At 53.8% G+C, this 25,271-nt stretch overlaps 1 protein-coding gene across 1 annotated transcript in view; it reads left to right on the forward strand.

Annotated features, from left to right (window-relative positions):
* LOC129713400 (dedicator of cytokinesis protein 5-like) overlaps positions 1–25,271 on the forward strand; it is a 73,403-nt gene that overhangs the window by 28,823 nt on the left and 19,309 nt on the right. Inside the window, 20 exon segments of the mRNA XM_055662430.1 lie at positions 2,244–2,347; positions 2,547–2,727; positions 3,189–3,286; positions 3,922–4,011; positions 5,353–5,453; positions 6,262–6,396; positions 8,195–8,306; positions 8,843–8,901; positions 9,226–9,344; positions 9,579–9,715; positions 12,050–12,145; positions 13,074–13,172; positions 15,137–15,231; positions 15,901–15,979; positions 17,179–17,279; positions 18,815–18,873; positions 19,899–20,047; positions 21,979–22,064; positions 23,472–23,652; positions 23,865–23,905. Coding sequence (XP_055518405.1) covers positions 2,244–2,347; positions 2,547–2,727; positions 3,189–3,286; positions 3,922–4,011; positions 5,353–5,453; positions 6,262–6,396; positions 8,195–8,306; positions 8,843–8,901; positions 9,226–9,344; positions 9,579–9,715; positions 12,050–12,145; positions 13,074–13,172; positions 15,137–15,231; positions 15,901–15,979; positions 17,179–17,279; positions 18,815–18,873; positions 19,899–20,047; positions 21,979–22,064; positions 23,472–23,652; positions 23,865–23,905 — 2,122 coding nt within the window.

The raw sequence follows: 25,271 nt of genomic DNA on the forward strand, positions 1-25,271 counted from the left end.
ATAATAATAGCAGCTGAGGTAGAACCATTCAGTTGAATGTGAGTGTTATTTCTTATTTTGCATTGTTAAGTTCACGTATGGCTATGGGGTAGAAGCTTACAAAATTCTTAAGGGGTTGGACAGGCTAGATGCAGGAAGATTGTTCCCGATGTTGGGGAAGTCCAGGACAAGGGGTTACAGCTTAAGGATAAGGGGGAAATCCTTTAAAACCGAGATGAGAAGAACTTTTTTCACACAGAGAGTGGTGAATCTCTGGAACTCTCTGCCACAGAGGGTAGTTGAGGCCACAGTTCATTGGCTATATTTAAGAGGGAGTTAGATGTGGCCCTTGTGGCTAAAGGGATCAGGGGGTATGGAGAGAAGGCAGGTACGGGAAACTGAGTTGGATGATCAGCCATGATCATATTGAATGGCGGTGCAGGCTCGAAGGGCCGAATGGCCTATTCCTGCACCTATTTTCTATGTTTCTATGTTTCTAAGCTGTCTCTGAGTCTGTTTGTGCGAGTTTTGAAAGACCTGTACCATCTGCCAGAGAGCAGGAGGTGGAACAGGTTGTGTCCAGGGTGGGAAGGGTCCTTTAGGATGTTGGTTGCCCTGGCTGGGTGGGGTGGATGGGAGGGTTGAGAGGCAGGTATACCACTTTTCTTTTTTTCTTTTTTTCCTTTTTATTTTCTATTCCTCTCTTTCCTTTATTCACTCTTTGGTAGTCTAGGGGTCCTATCTTTGCACATCTCACTCTCTCTTCATCTTGCTTTTTCTCCTTTCTTTTCTTCTAATTAAAAGCTAAAAAGTTAAAATTGAAGCTCTACAATAAATATATAATTGTATATGCAGCTGGTTCTACTCTTGTACGTTTGCTTCTAATAAATAACAAATAAAAAATAAAGAATCTATCTATCTCTGCCTTAAAAATATCCATTGACTTGGCCTCCACAGCCGTCAGTGGCAATGAATTCCACAGATTCACCACCCTCTGGCTAAAGAAATTCCTCCTCATCTCTTTCCTAAAAGAATGTCCTTTCCTTCTGAGATTGTGACCTCTAGTTCTGGACCCTCCCACACTCCAAATTTGTAGGTTAATCGGCTTAGTGTGTGTGTAAATTGTCACCAGTGTGTGTAGGATAGTGTTAGTGTGCGGGGATCGCTGGTCGGCACGGATTCAGTGGGCTGAAGGGCCTGTTTCCACGCTGTATCCTTAAACTAAACTAAGAAGACATGTCTTCGAGAAGAGGAATCTCTTGCACTGGTAACTGCTTAAACTTTAGAACCAGGTGCAGAGAGAAGGTCCCCCTTGTCATGCTGGGCGTGATGCCTTGTCATGTTGGCATGATGCTTTGTCATGTTGGCGTGATGCTTTGACATGTTGGCGTGATGCTTTGTCATGTTAGGTTTGATGTTTTGTCATGTTGGCGTGATGCTTTGTCATGCTGGCGTGATGCTTTGTCATGTTGACGTGATGCTTTGTCCTGTTGGCATGATGCTTTGTCATGTTGGCGTGATGCTTTGTCATGTTGGCATGATGCTTTGTCATGTTGGCGTGATGCTTTGTCATGTTGGCGTGATGCTTTGTCATGTTGGCATGATGCTTTGTCATGTTGGTGTGATGCTTTGTCATGCTGGGCCTGATGCTTTGTCATGTTGGCGTGATGCTTTGTCATGTTGGCATGATGCTTTGTCATGTTGACGTGATGCTTTGTCATGTTGGCATGATGCTTTGTCATGTTGGCATGATGCTTTGTCATGTTGACGTGATGCTTTGTCATGTTGGCGTGATGCTTTGTCATGTTGGCATGATGCTTTGTCATGTTGACGTGATGCTTTGTCATGTTGGCGTGATGCTTTGTCATGTTGGCGTGATGCTTTGTCATGTTGGCGTGATGCTTTGTCATGTTGGCGTGATGCTTTGTCATGTTGGCGTGATGCTTTGTCATGTTGGCGTGATGCTTTGTCATGTTGGCGTGATGCTTTGTCATGTTGGCATGATGCTTTGTCATGTTGGCATGATGCTTTGTCATGTTGACGTGATGCTTTGTCATGTTGGCGTGATGCTTTGTCATGTTGGCGTGATGCTTTGTCATGTTGGCGTGATGCTTTATCATGTTAGGTTTGATGTTTTGTCATGTTAGGCGTGATGCTTTGTCATGTCCGTGATGCTTTGTCATGTTGACGTGATGCTTTGTCATGTTGGCGTGATGCTTTGTCATGTTAGGCCTGATGTTTTGATACCTTGCCTATACTTACAGCCAAAGACAAGTCAGAGAAGTTGTTTGGAATGGCATTTGTGAAGTTAATGAAACCCGATGGAACCACACTGCGGGATGGGAAACACAACCTCATCGTCTTCAAGGTAGGCGTGCGGAGACTGTTTCTGCATCAGTTCAGTTCTAAAATGTAGTTGTGGGCAGACATCGTGGTCGGTGCAGATGTGATGGGCCAAAGGGCCTGTTCCGGGCGGTACTGTTCTACGTTCTAATGCGCTTGCATCCGAATGAGGTTTGTCGATACTGTTGCACGATGATGAGCAGCTGACGGTGACTATTTGACAGGGAGACACAAAGAAGGCGGAGGATGCCAAGTGTTACCTCGCCCAGCCTGGGACCAAAGGGGAACAAGAGGAGAGGGAGAGGCAGCAGGGGAAGGGCTCACAACACTCCTACAACCTAGCCGTCATCAGAGACAGCTTCCAGATCGCCACTCTTGTGTGCTCAACCAAACTCACCCAGAACGGTGAGCTGGGGTGGGGGTGAAGGGTGGGGGTGGGGGAGTGAGGGGTGGGGGGTGGGGGTGGGGGTGGGGGGTGGGTGGGGATGGGGATGGGGGTGGGGGTGGGGGGGGTGTGGGGGGGTGAAGGGTGGGGGTGGGGGGTGGGGGGGGGATGGGTGGGGGGGGTGAAGGGTGGGGATGGGGGTGGGGGTTGGTGGGGGGGGGTGGGGGTGGGGGGGTGGGGGGGTGGGGGTGGTGTGGGGGGGTGGGGGGGGGTGGGTGTGGGGGGGGGGGGGTGGGGGGGTGGTGGGGTGTGGGGGATGGGGGGGTGGGGGGTGGGGGAGGGGTGGTGGGGGGGGGTGGGGTGGGGGGGATGGGGGTGGTTGGGGGGGGGTCTGGGGATGAGGGGTGTGTGGGGGTCTGGGGGTGTATGCACTGTTGTCTCGCCCACCCATGATGGTGCCCACTCTGTGTTGTGTACACAGTGGATTTGCTGGGTCTGTTGAACTGGCGTAGCAGTGCCCGTAGCATCGAGCAGATTGTGCAGCATCTGATGGAGGTGGATGGCAGTGAGATCGTGAAGGTACGCGCCCCACACACCGCTGCCACCGCCGCCCGTCCCCACCCGCCAGACTTGACTTTATTTAGATAACTTTCGTTCAGAGATACAGCGCTGAAACAGGCCCTTCGGCCCACCGAGTCCGTGCCGACCAGCGATCCCCGCACACTAACACTATCCTACACACACTGGGGACAATTTACACTTACACCGAGACAATTAACCTACAAACCTGCACGTCTTTGTAGTGTGGGAGGAAACCCACACAGGTCACGGGGAGAACGTGCAAACTCCGTACAGACAGCACCCGTAGCCACTCATCCCTGCGATCATTCTCGTAAATCACCATTTGATGATGGCAACAATCCAACCCATCAGAAGTTCATCTACATGTTCATAGCAGCAGAAACTGGCCATTTGGCCCATCAAGTCACCATTCTATCATGGCTGATATATCTCTCCCTCCTAACCCCATTCTCCTGCCTTCTCCCCATAAATCTCTGACCCCCGCACTGATCAAGAATCTATTTATCTCTGCCTGAAAAATACCCACTGACTTGTGGCCTCCACAGCCGTCTGTGTGGCAATGAATCCCACAGATTCACCACCCTCTGACTAAAGAGATTCCTCCTCATCTCCTGCCCCCCCCCCCCCCACAGTTCCTGCAGGACACGCTTGATGCTCTCTTCAACATCATGATGGAGACGTCCGAGAGCGAGGCGTACGACTTCCTGGTCTTCGACGCGCTGGTAAGGAAGCGGGAAACATCGAAGGTAGACAAACAAATGCTGGAGGAACTCAGCGGGTGAGGCAGCATCTACGGAGAGAAGGAATTGGTCCTGCCCCCTCCCCTCACTTCAGTCTGAAGAATGGTCTCGACCCGAAACGTCGCCTATTTCCTTCGCTCCATAGATGCTGCCTCACCTGCTGAGTTTCTCCAGCATTTTTTGTCTACCTATATAATTCTGTGTGTGTGTGTGTCTGTGTCTCTGTGTGTGTGTGTGTGTGTGTGTGTGTGTGTGTCTGTGTGTGTGTGTCTGTGTGTGTGTGTGTGTGTGTGTGTGTGTGTGTGTCTGTGTGTGTGTCTCTGTGTGTGTGTGTGTGTGTGTGTGTGTGTGTGTGTGTGTGTGTGTGTGTGTGTGTGTGTGTGTGTGTGTGTGTGTGTGTGTGTGTGTGTGTGTGTGTGTGTGTGTGTGTGTGTCTGTGTGTGTGTCTGTGTGTGTGTGTGTGTGTCTGTGTCTGTGTGTGTGTCTGTGTCTGTGTGTGTGTGCGTGTGTGTACAAACATTAATAGTCCAGAGCTTATTTGAGGTTGTTGTATTTAACATCCCGATGGCAGGGGTGAGATGAGAGCATGGCCAGGGTGGTGTGGGTCTCTGATGATGCTGGCTGCCTTCTTGAGGCAGAGACTCCTGCAGATCCCCTCGATTGTGGGGAGGTCAGTAACTATGATGGGCTTGCTATTGAGGGAGCACAGCGTAGGTTCACCAGGTTAATTCCCGGGATGGCGGGACTGTCATATGCTGAGAGAATGGAGCAGCTGGGCTTGTACACTCTGGAGTTTAGAAGGATGAGAGGAAATCTCATTGAAACACATAAGATTATTAAGGGCTTGGACACGCTAGAGGCAGGAAACATGTTCCCGATGTTGGGGGAGTCCAGACCCAGGGGCCACAGTTTAAGAATAAGGAGTAAGCCATTTAGAATGGAGACGAGGAAACACTTTTTCACACAGAGAGTTGTGAGTCTGGAATTCTCTGCCTCAGAGGGCGGTGGAGGCAGGTTCTCTGGATGCTTTCAAGAGAGAGCTAGATAGGGCTCTTAAAGATAGCGGAGTCAGGGGATATGGGGAGAAGGCAGGAACGGGGTACTGATTGGGGATGATCAGCCATGATCACATTGAATGGCGGTGCTGGCTCGAAGGGCCGAATGGCCTCCTCCTGCTCCTATTGTCTATTGTCTATTCCATGGTTGGGACCACGTTCTGTGTCCACAATTTTTCAGGACAGTCCCAGTGAAGATGACTAGATGGCAGCCCTGTGATTGGCGGTGAACTCCACAGCTAACTGTTTGTGTCTGGGTTTCCTGCAGGTTTTTATCATTTCCCTGATTGGGGACATAAAGTTCCAGCACTTTAACCCGGTGCTGGAGGCCTACATCAGCAACCACTTCAGTGCTACGCTCGCTTACGTGTGAGTATGCTGCACAGCTGTTTGTGCCCCATTACATGTCTTTATACTTTTAAATTTAGTTTAGAAATACAACGCAGAAACAGGCCCTTCGGCCCTTCGAGTCCGTGCCGACCAGCGGTCCATGCACACTAACACTATCCTACACACACACACACACACTAGGGACAATCCTACACACACACCATGTGGAGCACAGTGGCACAAGCAGCAGTAGAGTTGCTGCCTTACACTGCTTGCAGCGCCAGAGACCCGGGTTCAATCCCGACTGCGGGTGCTGTCTGTACGGAGTTTGCACGATCTCCCACATGGGTTTTCTCCGAGATCTTCGGTTTCCTCCCACGCTCCAAAGACGTGCAGATTGCAGGTTAATTGTGTTTAAGAGGGAACTGCAGATGCTGGAGAATCGAAGGTACACACAAAAAGGCTGGAGAAACAAACTCAGCGGGTGCAGCAGCATCTATGGAGCGAAGGAAATAGGCAACGTTTCGGCCCGAAACGTTGCCTATTTCCTTTCGCTCCATAGATGCTGCTGCACCCGCTGAGTTTCTCCAGCTTTTTTGTGTAACCTTGCAGGTTAATTGGTTTGACTCTAGTTTAGAGATACAGCGCGGAAACAGGCCCTTCGAGGGAAGTCAATTAACCTTGTGTCGACCTTCGATTTAACCAGCATCTGCATTCTTTCTTAAACATGCTGTGATGCCTGATAAAACCCTTCCTTATGGCAAGCTGACCCCTGCCTGCTGACCCCTGACCCCTCACCCGCTGACCCCTGCCCGCTGACCCCTGCTCTTTGACCTTTCCTAAACAGGAAACTGGCGAAGGTGCTGAATTACTACGTGTCAAATGCAGAAAATTCGGAGAAATCAGACCTGCTATTCGCCGCGCTGAAGGCACTGAAATATCTCTTCCTGTTCATCATCCAATCACGGAAGTTGTACCTGAGGTAAGGTGTTCCCCATTTCCCACGTGGTTCCGATATAACCAGCGACCGCTGCGGACACTCGGCAGGTCGGGCAGCTTCTGTGGAGAGAGGGAGAGAGGGAGAGAGATCGCAGACGGCTTCAGCTCGCTGTTTGTTCTGGGGAACAGGTGAAAGGGCAAGTCAAGTCAAGTTTATTTGTCACATACACATACGAGATGTGCAGTGAAATCAAAGTGGCAATGCTCGTGGACTTTTGTGCAAAAGACAAACAACAAAACAACCAAACAAATTATAAACACAATCATAACACACATATTCTTTTAATAATAAATAATGGAAGGAAAAACGTTCAGCAGAGTTAGTCCCTGGTGAGATAGGCGTTTACAGTCCGAATTGCCTCTGGGAAGAAACTCCTTCTCAACCTCTCCGTTCTCACCGCATGGCAACGGAGGCGTTTGCCTGACCGTAGCAGCTGGAACAGTCCGTTGCAGGGGTGGAAGGGGTCTCCCATGATTTTATTTGCTCTGGAGTTGCACCTCCTGTTGTATAGTTCCTGCAGGGGGGTGAGTGAAGTTCCCATAGTGCGTTCGGCTGAACGCACTACTCTCTGCAGAGGATCTGCAGGATCTGGTTCGAGAACTTTGTCTAGAATCCAGGTTTTGTACACACAGTGATGCAGCAGGGACTCAGGCCCTTCGGCCCAACTTACCTGTGCCAACCAGGATTTGGTGTCAAATGATGGGACACATTCACAAGGTAGACTTTTCCCCAAGGTGGGAGAGTCAAAGACTAGAGGGCGTAACTTTAAGGTGAGAGGGGGCAAAGTTTCTTTACACAGAGGGTGGTGGGTGCCTAGAAACATAGAAACATAGACAATAGGTGCAGGAGTAGAGGCCATTCGGCCCTTCGAGCCTGCACCATTTGCCATTCAATATGATCATGGCTGATCATCCAACTCAGTATCCCATCCCTGCCTTCTCTCCATACCCCCCTGATCCCTTTAGCCACAAGGGCCACATCTAACTCCCTCTTAAATATAGCCAATGAACTGTGTGGCCACAACTACCTTCTGTGGCAGAGAATTCCAGAGATTCACCACTCTCTGTGTGTGAAAAATGTTTTCCTCATCTCAGTCCTAAAAGATTTCCCCTTTATCCTTAAGCTGTGACCCCTTGTTCTGGACTTCCCCAACATCGGGAACAATCTTCCTGCATCTAGCCTGTCCAACCCCTTAAGAATTTTGTACGTTTCTATAAGATCCCCCCCTCAATCTTCTAAATTCTAGCGAGTACAAGCCGAGTCTATCCAGTCTTTCTTCATATGAAACTCCTGCCATCCCAGGATCAGTCTAGTCACGGGCTGCCAGGGGTGGGGGTGGGGGCAGATACAATTGCGGTGATTAAGAGACTTTTAGACAGGAACATGGATATGTAGGGAGTGGTGGGATACAGATCACATGCAGGCAGAGGGGATTAGTTTAACTTGGCATCGTGTACAGCACGGACATTGTGGGCCGAATGGCCTGTTCCCATGCTGTTCACTGGATTCAGTCAATGCCACTGCAGGCGATAGGCACAAAAGGCTGGGGTAACTCAGCGAGCCAGGCAGCATCTCTGGGTAGACTGGAGAAACTCAGCGGGTGCAGCAGCATCTATGGAGCGAAGGAAATAGTCAACTAGAAGCAATGTGCGAGTGTTTGAACATCAGTGCATTGGAAGCAGCCAGACTTGAGATGAAGCGTGCAAGACCATATCTCCAGCCGGCCAGAGTCCGCGGCCACTGGTGATGGTGCCAGAGGTAACGCTGCCTTTGATTGCAGGATTTACGGGACGGGGCAAGATGATAATGAGTTCAACGGCTCCATCCGAAAGTTGTTCCTCTCCTTCAACTCGCTGATGGACCGGCCCCTGGAGGAGTCTGTGAAGATTAAGGTGCGTGCCTGACAAACTGGACTTTAGTCTAGAGATACAAGCCCTTCGACCCAGCGAGTCCGCACCGACCAGCGATCTCCGCACACTAATACCCCTGTCCCACTTAGGAAAGAAGTCTCCAGAGGTTTCCGTTCAGGTTTCCTAAGTGGGACAGGGGGTTAACACTATCCTACACACACTAGGGACAATTTACACACACACACCAAGACAATTAACCTACAAACCCGCACGTCTTTTTCGTTGTCTCTAATGCATTTCGTTGTCTCTGTACTGTACACTGACAATGACAATTAAAATTGAATCTGAATCTGAATCTGGTCTTTGGAGGGTGGGAGGAAACCGAAGCACCTGGACTGGAGAAAACCCACGCAGGTCACGGGGAGAAAACGTGCAAACTCCGTACAGACAGCGCCCGTAGTCAGGATTGAACCCGGGTCCCCGGCGCAGTGAGGCAGCAGCTCTACCCGCTGCGCCACCGGGCCACCCAGCCGGCGTGAGTCGGTCTCCGTGTTGTGACGGGATTGTGTTGTCCACAGGGAGCGGCGCTGAAGTATCTGCCCGCCATTGTCAACCACGTGATGTTGGTGTTCGACCCCGGTGGAGCTGAGGTACGTGGGGGAGAGGGGGGGGCTAGGGACCAGTGTCCAGCACACAGCAACATGTGGGGACATCGGGGGGGCTGTGATACTTTCATAAGGTCATTAGGATAATAGCAGTAGAATAGGGGTGGGGATGGGTGGGAAATGGGGGGGGGGGGGGGGTTTGGGGTTTGGGGGGTGTCTCGGGACAAAATGTTTCATCGCACTCATAGTGGGGGTTGTTTGGGTTTGGGTTTAGTGGAGTTTGGTGGGGTTGGGTTGGGGGGGGGGGGGGGGGCAGTGATGTTGTGCCAGCCACATGGGTCACTCACCTCCCCCCTCATGTCCCGCAGTGTCCTGGTCACCAAGTTTATCCAGAGTGTCCCCGACAACCAGCTGGTCCGGCAGAAACTCAACTCCATGTGCAAGATCGTGGAGAGCCAGCTCTTCCGGCAATCCGGTTAGTGCCCACGGTATTCCCAGCCCGTCTGTCTGTCTGGTCTGTCTGTCTGTCTGTCTGCCTTCTGCCTGTCTGTCTGCCCCCCCCCCCCCCCCACACCAACCCCGCTTGGGGGGGGGGGGGTCTAAATGTGACGTTGTCGCGGTTACTGCAGGCGCGGGTTCTTTGAGAATCTTGTATTGCTCAAGGTTTTATGTTTCCCCCTCCCCGCTCGCTCTACCCCCCCCCCCACAGAGTGCCGCGACGTGCTGCTGCCGCTCATCATTGACCAGCTGAGTGGACAACTGGACGACAGCTCCAGCCGACCCGAGCACCAGGCCTGCGCCGAGCTCCTGAGCAGCACGCTGGAGACCCTGGACCACCCCGACATCGTGAGTACCCCCTCCCCCATCCGTCACTATAACTCCCCCCCTCCCCCCTCCACCACCCCATCCCGTCCCCCCCACTCCACCCCATCCCCCCCACTCCACCCCATCCCCCCCCCTCCACCCCTCCCCCCCCCACTCTCCACCCCCTCCCCCCCACTCCACCCCCATCCCCCCCACTCCCCCCCCTCCCTCCCCCCCACTCCACTCCACCCCATCCCCCCCACTCCACCCCATCCCCCCCACTCCACCCCATCCCCCCCACACTCCACCCCCTCCCCCCCACTCCACCCCCGTCCCCCCCACTCCACTCCCCCCCCCCCCCCCACTCCACTCCACCCCATCCCCCCCCACTCCACTCCACCCCACGTTAGCTCCACCCCCCCCTCCACCCCACCCCCCTCCCCCCCACTCCACCCCCTCCCCCCCACTCCACCCCATCCTCCCCCCCACCCCACCCCCCCCCACTCCACCCCACCCTCCACTCCCCATCACCCCCCACTCCACCCCATCCCCCCCCCACTCCACCCCATCCCCCCCTCCACCCCACCCCCTCCCCCCCCACCCCCCCCCCACCCCATCCCCCCCACTCCACCCCGTCCCCCCCACTCCACCACACCCCGTCCCCCCCATCCCACCCCATCCCCCCCACTCCAACCCTCCCCCCCACTCCCCCCGTCCCCCCACTCCACACCCACTTCACCCTCACCCCACACCCACCCCCCCCCCACTCCACCCCCACCCCATCCCCCCACCCCCCCCATCACCCCCCACTCCACCCCGTCCCCCCACCCACCCACCCAACCACCCCCACCCCCCCCCCACTCCCACCCTCCCCCCTCCCCCCCCCCCCCACCCCGTCCCCCCCCCCACTCCAACCCCCACCCCCCACTCCACCCCACCCCATCCACCCCACTCCACCCCCTCCACCCCCCCACCCCACTCCACCCCATCCCCCCCCCTCCCACCCCATCCCCCGTCCCCCCCACCCCCACTCACCCCAGTCCCCCCCCCTCCACCCCATCCCCCCACTCCACCCCACCCCCCCCAGCTCCACCCCCCTCCCCCCCACTCCCCCCCGCCCCCCCCCCCCCACCCCATCCCCCCCACTCCACACTCCAACCCAACGTCCCCCCACTCCTCACCCCGTCCCCCCCCCCACCCCCCCCCCCCCACTCCACCCCCTCCCCCCCACTCCACCCCCGTCCCCCCCACTCCACCCCACCGACCCCCCCCACTCACCCCCACACCCCCCCCCCCACTCCACCACCACCCCCTCCCCCCCACTCCACCCCCGCCCCCCCCACTCCACCCCCCACCCCACCCCCTCCCCCCACTCCACCCCTCCCCCCCACTCCACCCCCTCCCCCCCACCACTCTCACCCCCCCCCCCCCCTCCCCACACCCCCCCCCCCCCCCACTCCACCCCCATCCCCCCCACTCCACCCCCCCTCCCCCCCACTCCACCCCCCCCTCCCCCCCCACTCCCTTCCCCCCCCCCCCCCCCCCCCCCCCCCCCCACTCCCCCCCACTGTTCCCCCCTCACCCCCCCACTCCCCCCCATCCCCCCCACCCCACCCACCGCCGCCCCCAGCCACCACCCCCCCCCCCCACCCCCCCCCCCCCCCCCCCCCCCCCCCACCCCCCCCCCCCCCCCCCCCCCCCCCCCCCCCCCGCCCCCGCCCCCGCATCCCCCACCCCCCCCCTCCCCCCCACTCCCCCCCTCCCCCCCACTCCACCCCAACCCCCCCCCACTGATCCCACATCATCCCACTCCCCCCCATTTCCCCCCCCTCCACCCGTCCCCCCCACTGGCACCCCCGTCCCCCCCCACTCCACACCCTCCCCCCAAGGCCACCCCACCCCCTCCCCCCCACCCCACCCCCTCCCCCCCACTCCCAACCCACCCCCCCCCCTCCACGCCACCCCGTCCCCTCCACTCCACATTATCCCCCCCACTCCACCCCCTCCCCCCACTCCCACCCCCGTCCCCCCCATCCCCCCCTCCCCCACACTCCACCCCATCCCCCCCCATATCCACCCTCTCCCCCCACTCCACCCCCCCCCCCACCCACTCCTCCCCCTCCCCCCACTCCACCCCGTCCCCCCCCACTCCACCCCCCGTCCCCCCCATCCCCCCACCCCCCACCCCCCCCCCCCCACTCCACCCCGTCCCCCCCCCGTGCCACCCCGTCCCCCCCACTCCACCCCATCACCCCCCCCACCCCACCCCCTCCCCCCCACCCCCACCCCCTCCCCCCCCCACTCCACCCCCGTCCCCCCCACGTGCGGTCTGGGTGGATGGTCAGTGACATTGTCCTCTCTCCGGCCGGTGTGTAGGGGCCACGACAATACCACGTCCAGCTGGTGATGGAGCGGCTGCTGAGGCGGGTGAACCGTACTGTGATCGCCATCAGTCGCCAGTCCTCCCTCATTGTAAGTTGCAGTGTCGTACAGTACGGGCACCGGCCCTTCGGCCCATCTATACCCTGCCCACCAAGGGCCAGTTTCCGCGCTGTGACTCTAAACCCCACGCACACACACACACGGCCTTTAGCCGGACGTTACTGGACATTATCCTGCGCTGGGGAACTCCCACTGTGGCCATTACATCAACACATCCAACACACGACACGACATCATCATATGTCAACTCTCCCCATCTCCATCTCACGCCTCTGGGTCGGTCAAAGTTTGTAAAACTCCATCCTAACAAGTTGCTGAGGATTCACACCCAGAGATACAGCACAGAAACAGGCCCTTCGGCCCACCGAGTCCGTGCCGACCAGCGATCCCCGCACACTAACACTACCCTACACACACTGGGGACAATTTACACACACTTACACCAAGCCAATGAACCTACAAACCTGCACGTCTTTTGGAGTGTGGGAGGAAACCGAAGATCTCGGAGAAAACCCACGCAGGTCACGGGGAGAACGTGCAAACTCCGTACAGACAGTCGGGATGGAACCCGGGTCTCCGGCGCTGTGAGGCAGCGACTCTACCGCTGCGCCACCGTGCTGTGTCTGAGCGTGAGAGTCAGCACTGGGTGTGTAAACCTTGTGTTCACGTTCACACCAGGTGAGCGTGAGACACGGTGGGGCTGCGGGTAGAGCTGCTGCCTCACTGCGCCAGAGACCCGGGTTCCATGCTGACTTTGGGCGCTGTCTGTGTGGAGTTCTCACGTTCCAGCGTGGATTTCCAGCGGGTGCTGCGTTTTTTTCCCAAAGGTGAATTGGCCGTTGAATAATGTGCGTTGTGGTAACAGCCTTCTGTCTGTCCTCCCTCCCTCCCCCTCCATCCCCTCCCTCCCTCCCTCTCCTCCCCCTCCCTCCCTCCCTCCCCCCTCCCTCCTCACCAGGGCCCGTTCGTAGCCTGTATGATCGCCATACTGAAGCAGATGGAGGACTTCCACTACACGCACTACATCAACACCTTCAAGACACGACACGATATCATCGTAAGTCAACGCTCGCCCGACTCCTCTGGGCCGCTCAGAGTTTGTCAAACTCCGTCCGAACAAGTCCCTCGTTAGAAACATAGTAAATAGGTGCAGGAGTAGAGGCCATTCGGCCCTTCGAGCCTGCACCATTCGCCATTCAATATGATCATGGCTGATCATCCAACTCAGTATCCCATCCCCGCCTTCTCTCCATACCCCCTGATCCCTTTAGCCACAAGGGCCACATCTAACTCCCTCTTAAATATAGCCAATGAACTGTGTGGCCTCAACTACCTTCTGCGGCAGAGAATTCCACAGATTCACCACTCTCTGTGTGAAAAATGTTTTCCTCATCTCGGTCCTAAAAGATTTCCCTCTTATCCTTAAACTGTGACCCCTTGTTCTGGACTTCCACTAGTTAGTCGTGATGCCACTACAGCAAGGTTCACAAGCTCGCCGCACTTTATATGTTTGACCATCCACACTGTAGCAGTGAAACCTGAGACTGTTTAAATGCCTTTAATCACAAATTAAAATAAAATGTAAATAAAATTACATCCTGGAAATTGTGCTGTGCACGTCATCTTTTGACTGTTTCCCTTCAGATAGAAGTATCATATTGTGGCAATGAAACAGGAGCCTTTCAAACTGAAGGAACAGAGTCTTGGTTTAGAGAGACAGTATGGAAACAGGCCCTTCGGCCCACCGAGTCCGTGCCGACCAGCGATCCCCGCACACTAACACTATCCTACACACACACACTAGGGACAATTTACACTTACACACCAAGCCAATTAAACTACAAACCCGCACGTGTGGGAGGGAAACCGAAGATCTCGGAGAAAACCCACGCAGGTCACGGGGAGAACGTGCAAACTCCACACAGACAGCACCCGTAGTCAGGATCGAACCCGGGTCACTGGCGCTGTGAGGCAGCAACTCTACCGCTGCACCACCGTGACCGCCATCTTCTCCTCCTCCTCGCGCTCTCTGGCTCGGTCAAAGTTTGTAAAACTCTGTCCCAACAAGTTGCAGAAGTTGCAGAAGAATTCACTGCCAGAGGGACACAAGTTGAAGTGAACAGTAGCAGAGGTCAGGCCCTGGTCACAGATGCATGATAAGATTATTCCAGGCGCGGGAATGTGGACACACTGCAGAATGGGATGAATTTAAACCAATTCATCTGTAAAACGTTGGAAGGCAGACAAAAAATGCTGGAGAAACTCAGCGGGTGCGGCAGCATCTACGGAGAAAGGGAGTCGGCAAACTTTTGCGTCGAGACACTTCTTCAGACTTCTCGACCCAAGATATTACCTACTCCTTCTCTCCATAGATGCTGCCTGACCCGCTGAGTTACTCCAGCACTGTGTGAAACGTCACCTATCCATGTTCTGCACAGATGCTGCCTGACCCACTGAGTTATGGTGCAGCAGCATCTATGGAGCGAAGGAAATAGGCAACATTTCGGGCCGAAATCCTTCTGGAAATAGGCAATGTTTCGGGCCGAAACCCTTCCGGGTTTCGACCCGAAACGTTGCCTATTTCCTTAGCTCCATAGATGCTGCTGCACCCGCTGAGTTACTCCAGCACTCTGTGAAACGTCACCTATCCATGTTCTCCACAGATGCTGCCTGACCCACTGAGTTACTCCAGCACTCTGTGAAACGTCACCTATCCATGTTCTCCACAGATGCTGCCTGACCCGCTGAGTTACTCCAGCACTCTGTGAAACGCCACCTATCCATGTTCTCCACAGATGCTGCCTGACCCGCTGAGTTATGGTGCAGCAGCATCTATGGAGTGAAGGAAATAGGCAACGTTTCGGGCCGAAATCCTTCTGGAAATAGGCAACGTTTCGGGCCGAAACCCTTCCGGGTTTCGGCCTGAAACGTTGCCTATTTCCTTAGCTCCATAGATGCTGCTGCACCCGCTGAGTTACTCCAGCACTGTCTGTATCTATTGTTATTTTGCTTCATTCCCAGGACTTCCTGATGGAAACCTTCATCATGTTCAAGGATCTGATTGGGAAGAACGTTTACCCGACGGACTGGATGGTGATGAACATGGTGCAGAACAGGTGTGGGTGTGGGGCGGGGGGTGGTGGTGGGTGGGGGGGGGGGGGGTGGGGGGGGGGGGGGGGTGGGTGGGGGGGGCGGGGGTGTGGGGAAGGGGGGGGGTGTGTGGGGATGTCTGGGGAGTCCGTGGTGGTTTGGTACTGGGACGCATTGTGTGCAGGGCGTGATTGTTGTTGAGAAGAAGCTGTTCTTGAGCTTGGACGTCAGGGGTATCACAGCGGGTAGAGCTGCTGCCTCACAGCGCCAGAGACCCAGGTTCGATCCTGACTACGGGTGCTGTCTGTACACCCCCTATATCAACGGTGCAGCCCCCCCCACCCCCCAACCAGAGTCCACCAATGGGCAATGAGACCCGTCTCTGGGGTGTGGGGGGAAACCAGGTGGTTACGCAGTCACTGGGAGAACATGCGGACTCCACATAGGCAGCGCCCGAGGTCAGGGTGGAAACCGGGACATTGCAGCTGTGAGGCAACAGCTATACGCGCTGCGATGGGGAAGGGAGCGGGGTTCTGAGTACAGGGCCGTGCGTTCACCTGTTGTGTGACCTTGCTCTTCTCTCCCCTACTCCCCCATCCTCCTCCCCCCCCCCCCCCCCCCCCCCTCCTCCTCTCCCCCCCCCAATCCTCCCCCCTCCTCTTCTCCGCTCCCCCCCCCCTCCTCCTCTCCCCCAGGGTTTTCCTGCGAGCCATCAGCCAGTTTGCCATTGTGCTGAACAAAGTATTCCTGGACCCGGCCAACTTTGAGCTGCAGGTGAGTGACTGTTTACTCCTGGAGTGGAATCTAATCGGCACGAGCCCCGTTACAGCCCGAGGCAGCCCACACACGGGAACCCCCTCACATGCAACTAACCGTTTAACCAGCCGATTTAACCAAGAGCTGGGATCTCCTCTGTTGCCACACAGCGGGTAGAGCTGCTGCCTCACAGCGCCAGAGACCCGGGTTCGATCCCGACTACGGGCGCTGTCTGTACGGAGTTTGTACGTTCTCCCCGTGACCTGCGTGGGTTTTCTCCGAGATGTTTAGTCTCCTCCAACACTCCAAGGACATGGAAACATAGAAACATAGAAATTAGGTGCAGGAGTAGAGGCCATTCAGCCCTTCGAGCCTGCACCGCCATTCAATATGATCATGGCTGATCATCCAACTCAGTATCCCGTACCTGCCTTCTCTCCATACCCCCTGATCCCTTTAGCCACAAGGGCCACATCTAACTCCCTCTTAAATATAGCCAATGAACTGTGGCCTTAACTACCCTCTGTGGCAGAGAGTTCCAGATATTCACCACTCTCTGTGTGAAAAAAGTTCTTCTCATCTCGGTTTAAAGGATTTCCCCCTTATCCTTAAGCTGTGACCCTTGTCCTGGACTTCCCCAACATCGGGAACAATCTTCCTGCATCTAGCCTGTCCAACCCCTTAAGAATTTTGTAAGTTTCTATAAGATCCCCTCTCAATCTCCTAAATTCTAGAGAGTATAAACCAAGTCTATCCAGTCTTTCTTCATAAGACAGTCCTGACATCCCAGGAATCAGTCTGGTGAACCGTCTCTGCACTCCCTCTATGGCAATAATGTCCTTCCTCAGATTTGGAGACCAAAACTGTACGCAATACTCCAGGTGTGGTCTCACCAAGACCCTGTACAACTGCAACGTAGGACGTACAGGTTTGTAGGTTAATTGGCTTGGTGTAAGTGTGTGTAAATTGTCCCTAGTGTGTGTGTAGGACAGTGTTAGTGTACGGGGATCGCTGGTCGGCACGGACTCGGTGGGCTGAAGGGCCTGTTTCCGCGCTGTATCTCTAAACTAAACTACAATGCGGAAACAGGTCCTGCAGCCCACTGAGTCCGCGCGGAGCAGCGATGTTTTGGGCCGGGATCCTTCTGCAGATATATTCCCCAGAGATGCTGCCTGACCCGTCGAGTTACTCCAGCTCTCTGTGTTGTTCTCTTCCAGCTCTGGAATAACTACTTCCATCTAGCGATCGCCTTCCTGGTCCACGACTCTCTGCAGCTGGAGAACTTCTCCAGTGAGAAACGCAACAAGATCATCAACAAGTAAAATCCTTCTCTCAGTAAATATGTTTAGCACAGACAATAGGTGCAGGAGTAGACCATTCGGCCCTTCGAGCCAGCACCACTTGCAATTCTAGCTTTGCGTCAGCACACAGAACATAGTAGGCATTGACTACAAAATAGATACCGTAATATATATATATACACACATGAATAACTAAACTGATCAAGTGCAAATAACAGATAATGGGTTATTAATTGTTTTAAGAAGGAACTGCAGATGCTGGAAAATCGAAGGTACACAAAAAAGCTGGAGAAACTCAGCGGGTGCAGCAGCATCTATGGAGTGAAGGAAATAGGCAACGTTTCGGGCCGAAACCCATCTTCACACTGAAGGAAATAGGCAACGTTTCGGGCCGAAACCCTGAAGGGTTTCGGGCCGAAACGTTGCCTATTTCCTTCGCTCCATAGATGCTGCTGCACCCCGCTGAGTTTCTCCAGCTTTTTTTGTGTACCAATGGGTTATTAATGTTCAGAGTTTTGTCCGAGCCAGGTTTAATAGCCTGATGGCTGTGGGGAAGTAGCTATTCCTGAACCTGGTTGTTGCAGTCTTCAGTTTAGAAACTGCAGCATGGGTGGGGGTTTGTAGGTTAATTGGCTTTGGTAACTTGTAACTTATCCCTGGCGTGTGTAGTGTAGTGTTGGTGTGTGTGCAGGGGGGAGATCGCTGGCCGGCACGGACTCGGTGGACCGAAGGGCCTGTTTCCGCGCTGTATCTCTAAAGGAAACGAAACATTGTGCCCTGAAACTCCTCACCTGCAGAAAACTATGGAAAAGGAATCTGTGAAGAAGAGAGCAATATCAGCCTTGCATGTCTCGAATGTGTTAACGATACTCCAGCTGTAATGGGTGACACTCACTCACTCAATCACGTTGACCCAGTCCTGTGGACATCGTTTCCGTGCTTTACCCAGTATCCACGCTCCCCTGACCTTTGGTTTTGGACCTTGACCTTTGGATGACCTAGGGCATCACTTCCTGGTTCGGGAGCTGCAAGGCGTACGAACGGCACCAACTAGACAGGATAGTGAAGACCGCCAGCAGGATTATTGGTGCTCCACTCCCCTTCCTGCTGGACATATACAGGAAGAGATGTATCAGCAGAGCCATCTCCATCATCAAAGACCCTTACCACCCATCGCATGACATTTTCTCCATCCTCCCATCTGGGAAGAGGTACAGGAGCATTAGCTGCAAAACCAGCAGGATGCTCCTCAGCTTCTTCCCACAGGCTATAAGACTGTTAAATGGACTTTGCCCCCTGCCAAGTATCGCGCACAAACCCCCACACTGCAGCAGAGCCACTGTTGTGCCGCTGCCGATCGGAATGCCTGTTGATGTTTAGTAGAGTGTTAAATTTGTTCATGATATATGTATTTTTTATTTCTATTTATTTTTAATGCACACTGAATGGACACTGGTTGAGCAACGTTTTTTTGTTTCCTCTGGGTATGTGAGTACTCAGGAAATGACAATAAAGATATACAATATACAATACAATATGTTTTGTGTTTCAGATACGGTGACATGAGGAAAGATATTGGTTTTAAAATAAAGGATATGTGGAACAACCTTGGTGAGTCTGACGTTAAAAATTCACAATATGCACCTTCCCGGCTATCGACAATATTCTCTCCCTCCCCCCCTCCCCCCCCCCCCTTCCTTCCCCCCCCCCCCCCCCCCCTCCCCTCCGGACCGGTCAAGGTATAGAAATTAGGTGCATGAGGAGGCCATTCGGCCCTTCAAGCCAGCACCGCCATTCAATATAATCATGGCTGATCATCCACAATCAGTACCCCATTCCTGCCTTCTCCCCCCACATCCCTTCATTCCGTCAGCCCTAAGAGCTAAATCTAACTCTCTCTTGAAAACATCCAGTGAATCGGCCTCCACTGCCGTCTGTGGCAGAGAATTCCACAGATTCGCAACTCTCTGGGTGAAAATGTTTTTCCTCATCTCAGTCCTAAATGGACGACCCCTTATTCTTAAACTGTGTGACCCCTAGTTCTGGACTCCCCCAACATCGGGAACATTTTTCATGCATCTAGCCAGCCCAAACCCTTAAGACACAAGGATCTGCAAGTGCTTGAGCCTTGAGTAAAAAACACAAAGTGCTGGAGTAACTTGACGGGTCAAGCCACTTGTGTGGATGGAATGAATAGGTGATGTTTCAGGCTGAGGTCAGAGATGGGGCCAAACTTGAAATGTGATGTGTCCATTCCCTCCACAGATGCTGCCTGGCCCGCTGAGTTCCTCCAGCACTCTGTCACTCATTTGGACATGGACCACACACCAATGTAGTGATTGATAGAGCTGTACGGCACTGAAACAGGCCCTTCAGCCCATGCTGACCCGACTATTAGACTAGCCCCATTTGCCTGCATTTGGCCCATAGCCCTCTAAACCCTTCCTATCCATATACCTGTCCATACTGACTGAAGAATGGTCTTGACCCGAAACTTCGCTCATCTCATCTCTCCAGAGATGCTGCCTGACCTGCTGAGTTGCATCTATCTTCGGCAAGGAGGAGTTGGGCTGAAGGGCCCCATGTCCATGTCTGTGACTCTGTGACTAGTTGTGGACCTTTGTTTGGTGTTCCAGGTGCTCACAAGATTAAGTTCATCCCAGGGATGGTGGGGCCGATTCTGGAGATGACCTTGGTCCCAGAGACGGAGCTGAGGAGATGCACCATTCCCATCTTCTTCGACATGATGCAGTGTGAATACAGTGTCAACCGCAGCATCCATGCGGTAAGGGTCAAGGCCAGACTGCTCCACCTTGCTGTACATGGCCACTGTGTCTTCACCAGTGTGTCTCTGGGCAGGAGGTAGACAATAAAAGTATAGAAGTTGGGATGTAATGTTAATATTGTACAAGCCATTGGTGAGGCCAATTCTGGAGTATGGTGTATAATTTTGGTCGCTAAATCACTGGAAGGATGTCAACAAAATAGAGAGAGTACAGAGGAGATTTACTAGAATGTTGCCTGGGTTTCAGCAACTAAGTTACAGATAAAGGTTGAACAAGTTGGGTCTTTATTCTTTGGAGCACAGAAAGTTAAGGGGGGACTTGATAGAGGTCTTTAAAATGATGAGAGGGATAGACAGAGTTGATGTGGACAAGCTTTTTCCATGAGAGTAGGGAAGATTCAAACAAGAGGACGCGATTTGTGAATTAAGGGACAGAAGTTTAGGGTTAACATGCGGGGCAACTTCTATACTCGGAGAGTGGTAGCGGTGTGGAATGAGCTTCCAGTGGAAGTGGTGGAGGCAGGTTCGATTTTATCATTTAAAAATAAATTGGATGGGTATATGGACGGGAAAGGAATGGAAGGTTATGGTCTGAGTGCAGGTAGATGGGACCAGTTGAGAGTAAGTGTTCGGCACGGACTAGTAGGGCGGAGTTTGCCTGTTTCCGTGCTGTAATTGTTATATGGTTATATGTTATAAAAGCTGCAGTAACTCCCTTCACTGTCATGTGTATCGAGGTACAGTCAAAGCCTTTTTGTTGCGCGCTGTATAGTCAGTGGAAAGACAATACATGATTACAATCGAGTGTATGGATTACCGATCAGTGCCAGTAAGGTCCGATCAAGGATAGTCCGAGGGTCACCAATGAGGTAGATAGTAGTTCAGGACCACTCTCTGGTTGTGGTGGGATGGTTCAGTTGCCTGATAACAGCTGGGAAGAAACTGTCCCTGAATCTGGTGCTGTGTGGTCAGACAGCATCTCTGGAGATAAAGGAATAGGTGACGTTTTGGGTTGAGACTCTTCTCTCCAGAGATGCTGCCTGTCCCGCTGAGTTACTCCAGCTTCAGGTGCCTATCTTTGGTGTAAACCAGCATCTACAGTTCATAGAAATAGAAAATAGGTGCAGGAGTAGGCCATTCGGCCCTTCGAGCCTGCACCGCCATTCTATATGATCATGGCTGATCATATTCCTTGCTACACGTGCCTATAAACATTGATCCCGTAGACTCGCTGAGTTGTTCAGCCCCCACTTCTTTGTTGAGGATCGATGCTGGAGTAACTCAGATTAAAACCCACGCAGGTCATTGGGGGGGGGAACGTGCAAACTCCGTACAGACAGCACCCGTAGCCGGGTTTGAACCTGTGGCGCTGTGAGGCAGCAACTCTACCGCTGTGCCACCAGCACTTTGTACCTCTCTTCAGCCGAGTCGAGGCTGGGAATCAAAGCACTGGTTATGAATGGGCGGCGCAGCGGGTAGAGCTGCTGCCTCTCAGCGCCAGAGACCCGGGTTTCACCCCGACTACGGGTGCTGTCTGTACGGAGTTTGCATGTTCCCCCCCGTGACCTGCGTGGGTTTTCTCCGGGTGCTCCGGTTTCCTCCCACACTCCAAAGACGTGCAGGTTTGTAGGTCAATTGGCTTGTGTAAAGAATTGTAAAGGGTCCCTAGTGTGTGTGTGTGTGTGTGTGTGTGTGTGTGTGTGTGTGTGTGTGTGTGTGTGTGTGTGTGTGTGTGTGTGTGTGTGTGTGTGTGTGTGTGTGTGTGTGTGTGTGTGTGTGTGTGTGTGTGTGTGTGTGGGGGGGGGGGTGGTCGCTGGTCGGCATTGACTCGATGGGCCGAATGGCCTGTTTTCTCCCAGCACTAAAGTCTAAAGAGATGTAGAACGTGTGGGGATGAGAGGGGGACATTGAACAGTGAACTTCTCTTTCAGTTTGAGAACGAGCTGATCACTAAACTGGACCAGGAGGTGGAAGGAGGCCGTGGAGATGAGCAATACAAGGTGCTCCTGGAGAAAATGTGAGTCCACACCTTTCATTGTCCTGTGTATCGGGGAACTGAGTGAATGTGCGGGAGGGAACCGCAGATGCTGGTTTAAACCCAAGACAGACACACAAAGTGCTGGAGTAACTCAGCGGGACAGGCAGCAGCTCTGGAGACAAGGAATGGGTGGCGTTTCAGGTCGAGACCCTTCTTCAGACTGGTTAGGGATAAGGGAAACGAGAGATGTAGATGGTGATGAGGAGAGATAAATAATAATAATAATATTAATATATTTTATTGTCTTTGCACAGAAGTGCAACGAGATTTGGTTTGCAGCTTCCATCCGATGTCATAACTTAAATAACGAATAACATTTAGATTTAGATTCCCCGAGAACATGGTTGGTAATAAGAACATTAAAACAGTAAAACAGTCCAAACAGTAACGATGAGAAAGGAAACTGGCCGTTGGTAGCTGTTTACACAAAAAAGCTGGAGAAACTCAGCGGGTGCAGCAGCATCTATGGAGCGAAGGAAATAGGCAACGTTTCGGGCCGAAACCCTGAAGGAAATAGGCAGCGTTTCGGGCCGAAACCCTGAAGGAAATAGGCAGCGTTTCGGGCCGAAACCCTGAAGGAAATAGGCAATGTTTCGGGCCGAAACCCTGAAGGAAATAGGCAGCGTTTCAGGCCGAAACCCTGAAGGAAATAGGCAACGTTTCGGGCCGAAACCCTGAAGGAAATAGGCAACGTTTCAGGCCGAAACCCTTCAGCGTTTCGGGCCGAAACCCTGAAGGAAATAGGCAACGTTTCAGGCCGAAACCCTGAAGGAAATAGGCAGCTTTTCGGGCCGAAACCCTGAAGGAAATAGGCAATGTTTCGGGCCGAAACCCTGAAGGAAATAGGCAGCGTTTCAGGCCGAAACCCTGAAGGAAATAGGCAACGTTTCAGGCCGAAACCCTGAAGGAAATAGGCAACGTTTCAGGCCGAAACCCTGAAGGAAATAGGCAGCGTTTCGGGCCGAAACCCTGAAGGAAATAGGCAACGTTTCAGGCCGAAACCCTGAAGGAAATAGGCAGCTTTTCGGGCCGAAACCCTGAAGGAAATAGGCAACGTTTCGGGCTGAAACCCTTCCGGGTTTCGGCCCGAAACGTTGCCTATTTCCTTCGCTCCATAGATGCTGCTGCACCCGCTGAGTTTCTCCAGCTTTTTTGTGTAACCTTCGATTCTCCAGCATCTGCAGTTCCTTCTTAAACATTGGTAGCTGTTTGTTGGGTGAGAACGAGAAGCTGGTGTGACTTTGGTGGGGGAGGGGGTGGGGGAGAGAGGGGGGGGGGTGGGGCTACCTGGAGTGAGAGGTGGTGAGGTGGGGGGGTGAGGTGGGGGGGGGGGGTGAGGTGAGGTGCCACACTAACTGCCCCCCACACCCCCCCACTGTGTGGCAGTTTGCTGGAGCAGTGCCGGCAGCACAAGTACCTGGCAGTGAGCGGTGAGGCCTTTGTGGTTCTGGTCACCAGCCTCCTGGAGAAGCTGCTGGATTACCGCACCATCATGCATGATGAGACCAAGGAACATCACATGAGCTGCACCGTCAACGTGCTGGGTGGGGGGGGGGGGGCTGGCGAGGTGGGGGTGGGCCGGGGGTTCAGGGGAGGGGGAGTATGTGGGGTTGGGACCTCCGTGCAGGAAATGGGGGGAGTGGTCTTTTGGAAGGGGAGGGGTGGTATAGAGGGAGGGAGGGGTACAAAGGGGGGAGGGGGGGTGGTGGTACGTGGGGGGGGAGGGGGTGGATGTAGGAGGGAGTGACTCTCTATGTGTGCCCCCCTCTCTCCCCACAGAACTTCTACAAGGAGAAGAAACGAGAGGACATTTACATCAGGTAGGGAGATGTTTGATCCTGATATGGGCGTTGGTGGGAATGGTTGTCCGTCTGCAGCTTGTGGATAAATCCACAGAGGGACCATGGGCTGTACAGGGCCACGTGTTGTGGTGTTTTAACCCTGTCCCAAATTATCCTGGGTGAAGAGTCGACTTAGAATCCATCAGTGTCTGGTCTGGAAAATGTACGTGGAACTGCAGATGCTGCTTTACACCGAAGAAAGCACACAAAGTGCTGGAGTAACTCAGCGGGTCAGGCAGCATCTGTGGAGAACATGGATAGGTGATGTTTCACAGAGTGCTGGAGTAACTCAGCGGGTCAGGCAGCATCTGTGGAGAACATGGATAGGTGACGTTTCACAGAGTGCTGGAGTAACTCAGCAGGTGCAGCAGCATCTGTGGAGCTAAGGAAATAGGCAACGTTTCGGACCGAAACCCGGAAGGGTTTCGGCCCAAAACGTTGCCTATTTCCAGAAGGATTTCGGCCCGAAACGTTGCCTATTTCCTTCGCTCCATAGATGCTGCTGCACCATAACTCAGCGGGTCAGGCAGCATCTGTGGAGAACATGGATAGGTGACGTTTCACAGAGTGCTGGAGTAACTCAGTGGGTCAGGCAGCATCTGTGGAGAACATGGATAGGTGACGTTTCACAGAGTGCTGGAGTAACTCAGCGGGTCAGGCAGCATCTGTGGAGATACAGCAAGCTGCAGGTTATATATTGGTATTGGTTATTCTTGGTTAGTACGGGTGTTGGGGGTTATGGGGAGAAGGCAGGAGAATTGGGTTAGGAGGGAGAGATACATCAGCCAGGATTGAATGGTGGAGTGGACTTGATGGGCCGAATGGTCTAATTCTGTTCCTGTCACAAGGATATGGGGGCCCTTGTTCATCAGTCTATGAAAGTAAGCATGCAGGTACAGCAGGCAGTGAAGAAAGCAAATGGCATGTTGGCCTTTATAACAAGAGGAGTCGAGTATAGGAACAAAGAGGTCCTTCTGCAGTTGTACAGGGCCCTAGTGAGACCACACCTGGAGCATTGTGTGCAGTTTTGGTCTCCAAATTTGAAGAAGGACATTCTTGCTATTGAGGGAGCCCAGCGTAGGTTCACCAGGTTAATTCCCGGGATGGCGGGACTGTCATATGCTGAGAGAATGGAGCAGCTGGGCTTGTACACTCTGGAGTTTAGAAGGATGAGAGGATATCTCATTGAAACATATAAGATTGTTAAGGGTTTGGACACACTAGAGGCAGGAAACATGGCCCCGATGTTGGGGGAGTCCCGAACCAGGGCCACAAGGTGACTTGGAATAGATATTTATGAGAAGGATAGTAGGGGATGAAGGTGGGTCACATGCTGGGAGTGGCC

This window comes from Leucoraja erinacea, chromosome 35 (assembly GCF_028641065.1).
Source record: "Leucoraja erinacea ecotype New England chromosome 35, Leri_hhj_1, whole genome shotgun sequence".
Classification (NCBI taxonomy): Eukaryota; Metazoa; Chordata; class Chondrichthyes; order Rajiformes; family Rajidae; genus Leucoraja; species Leucoraja erinaceus.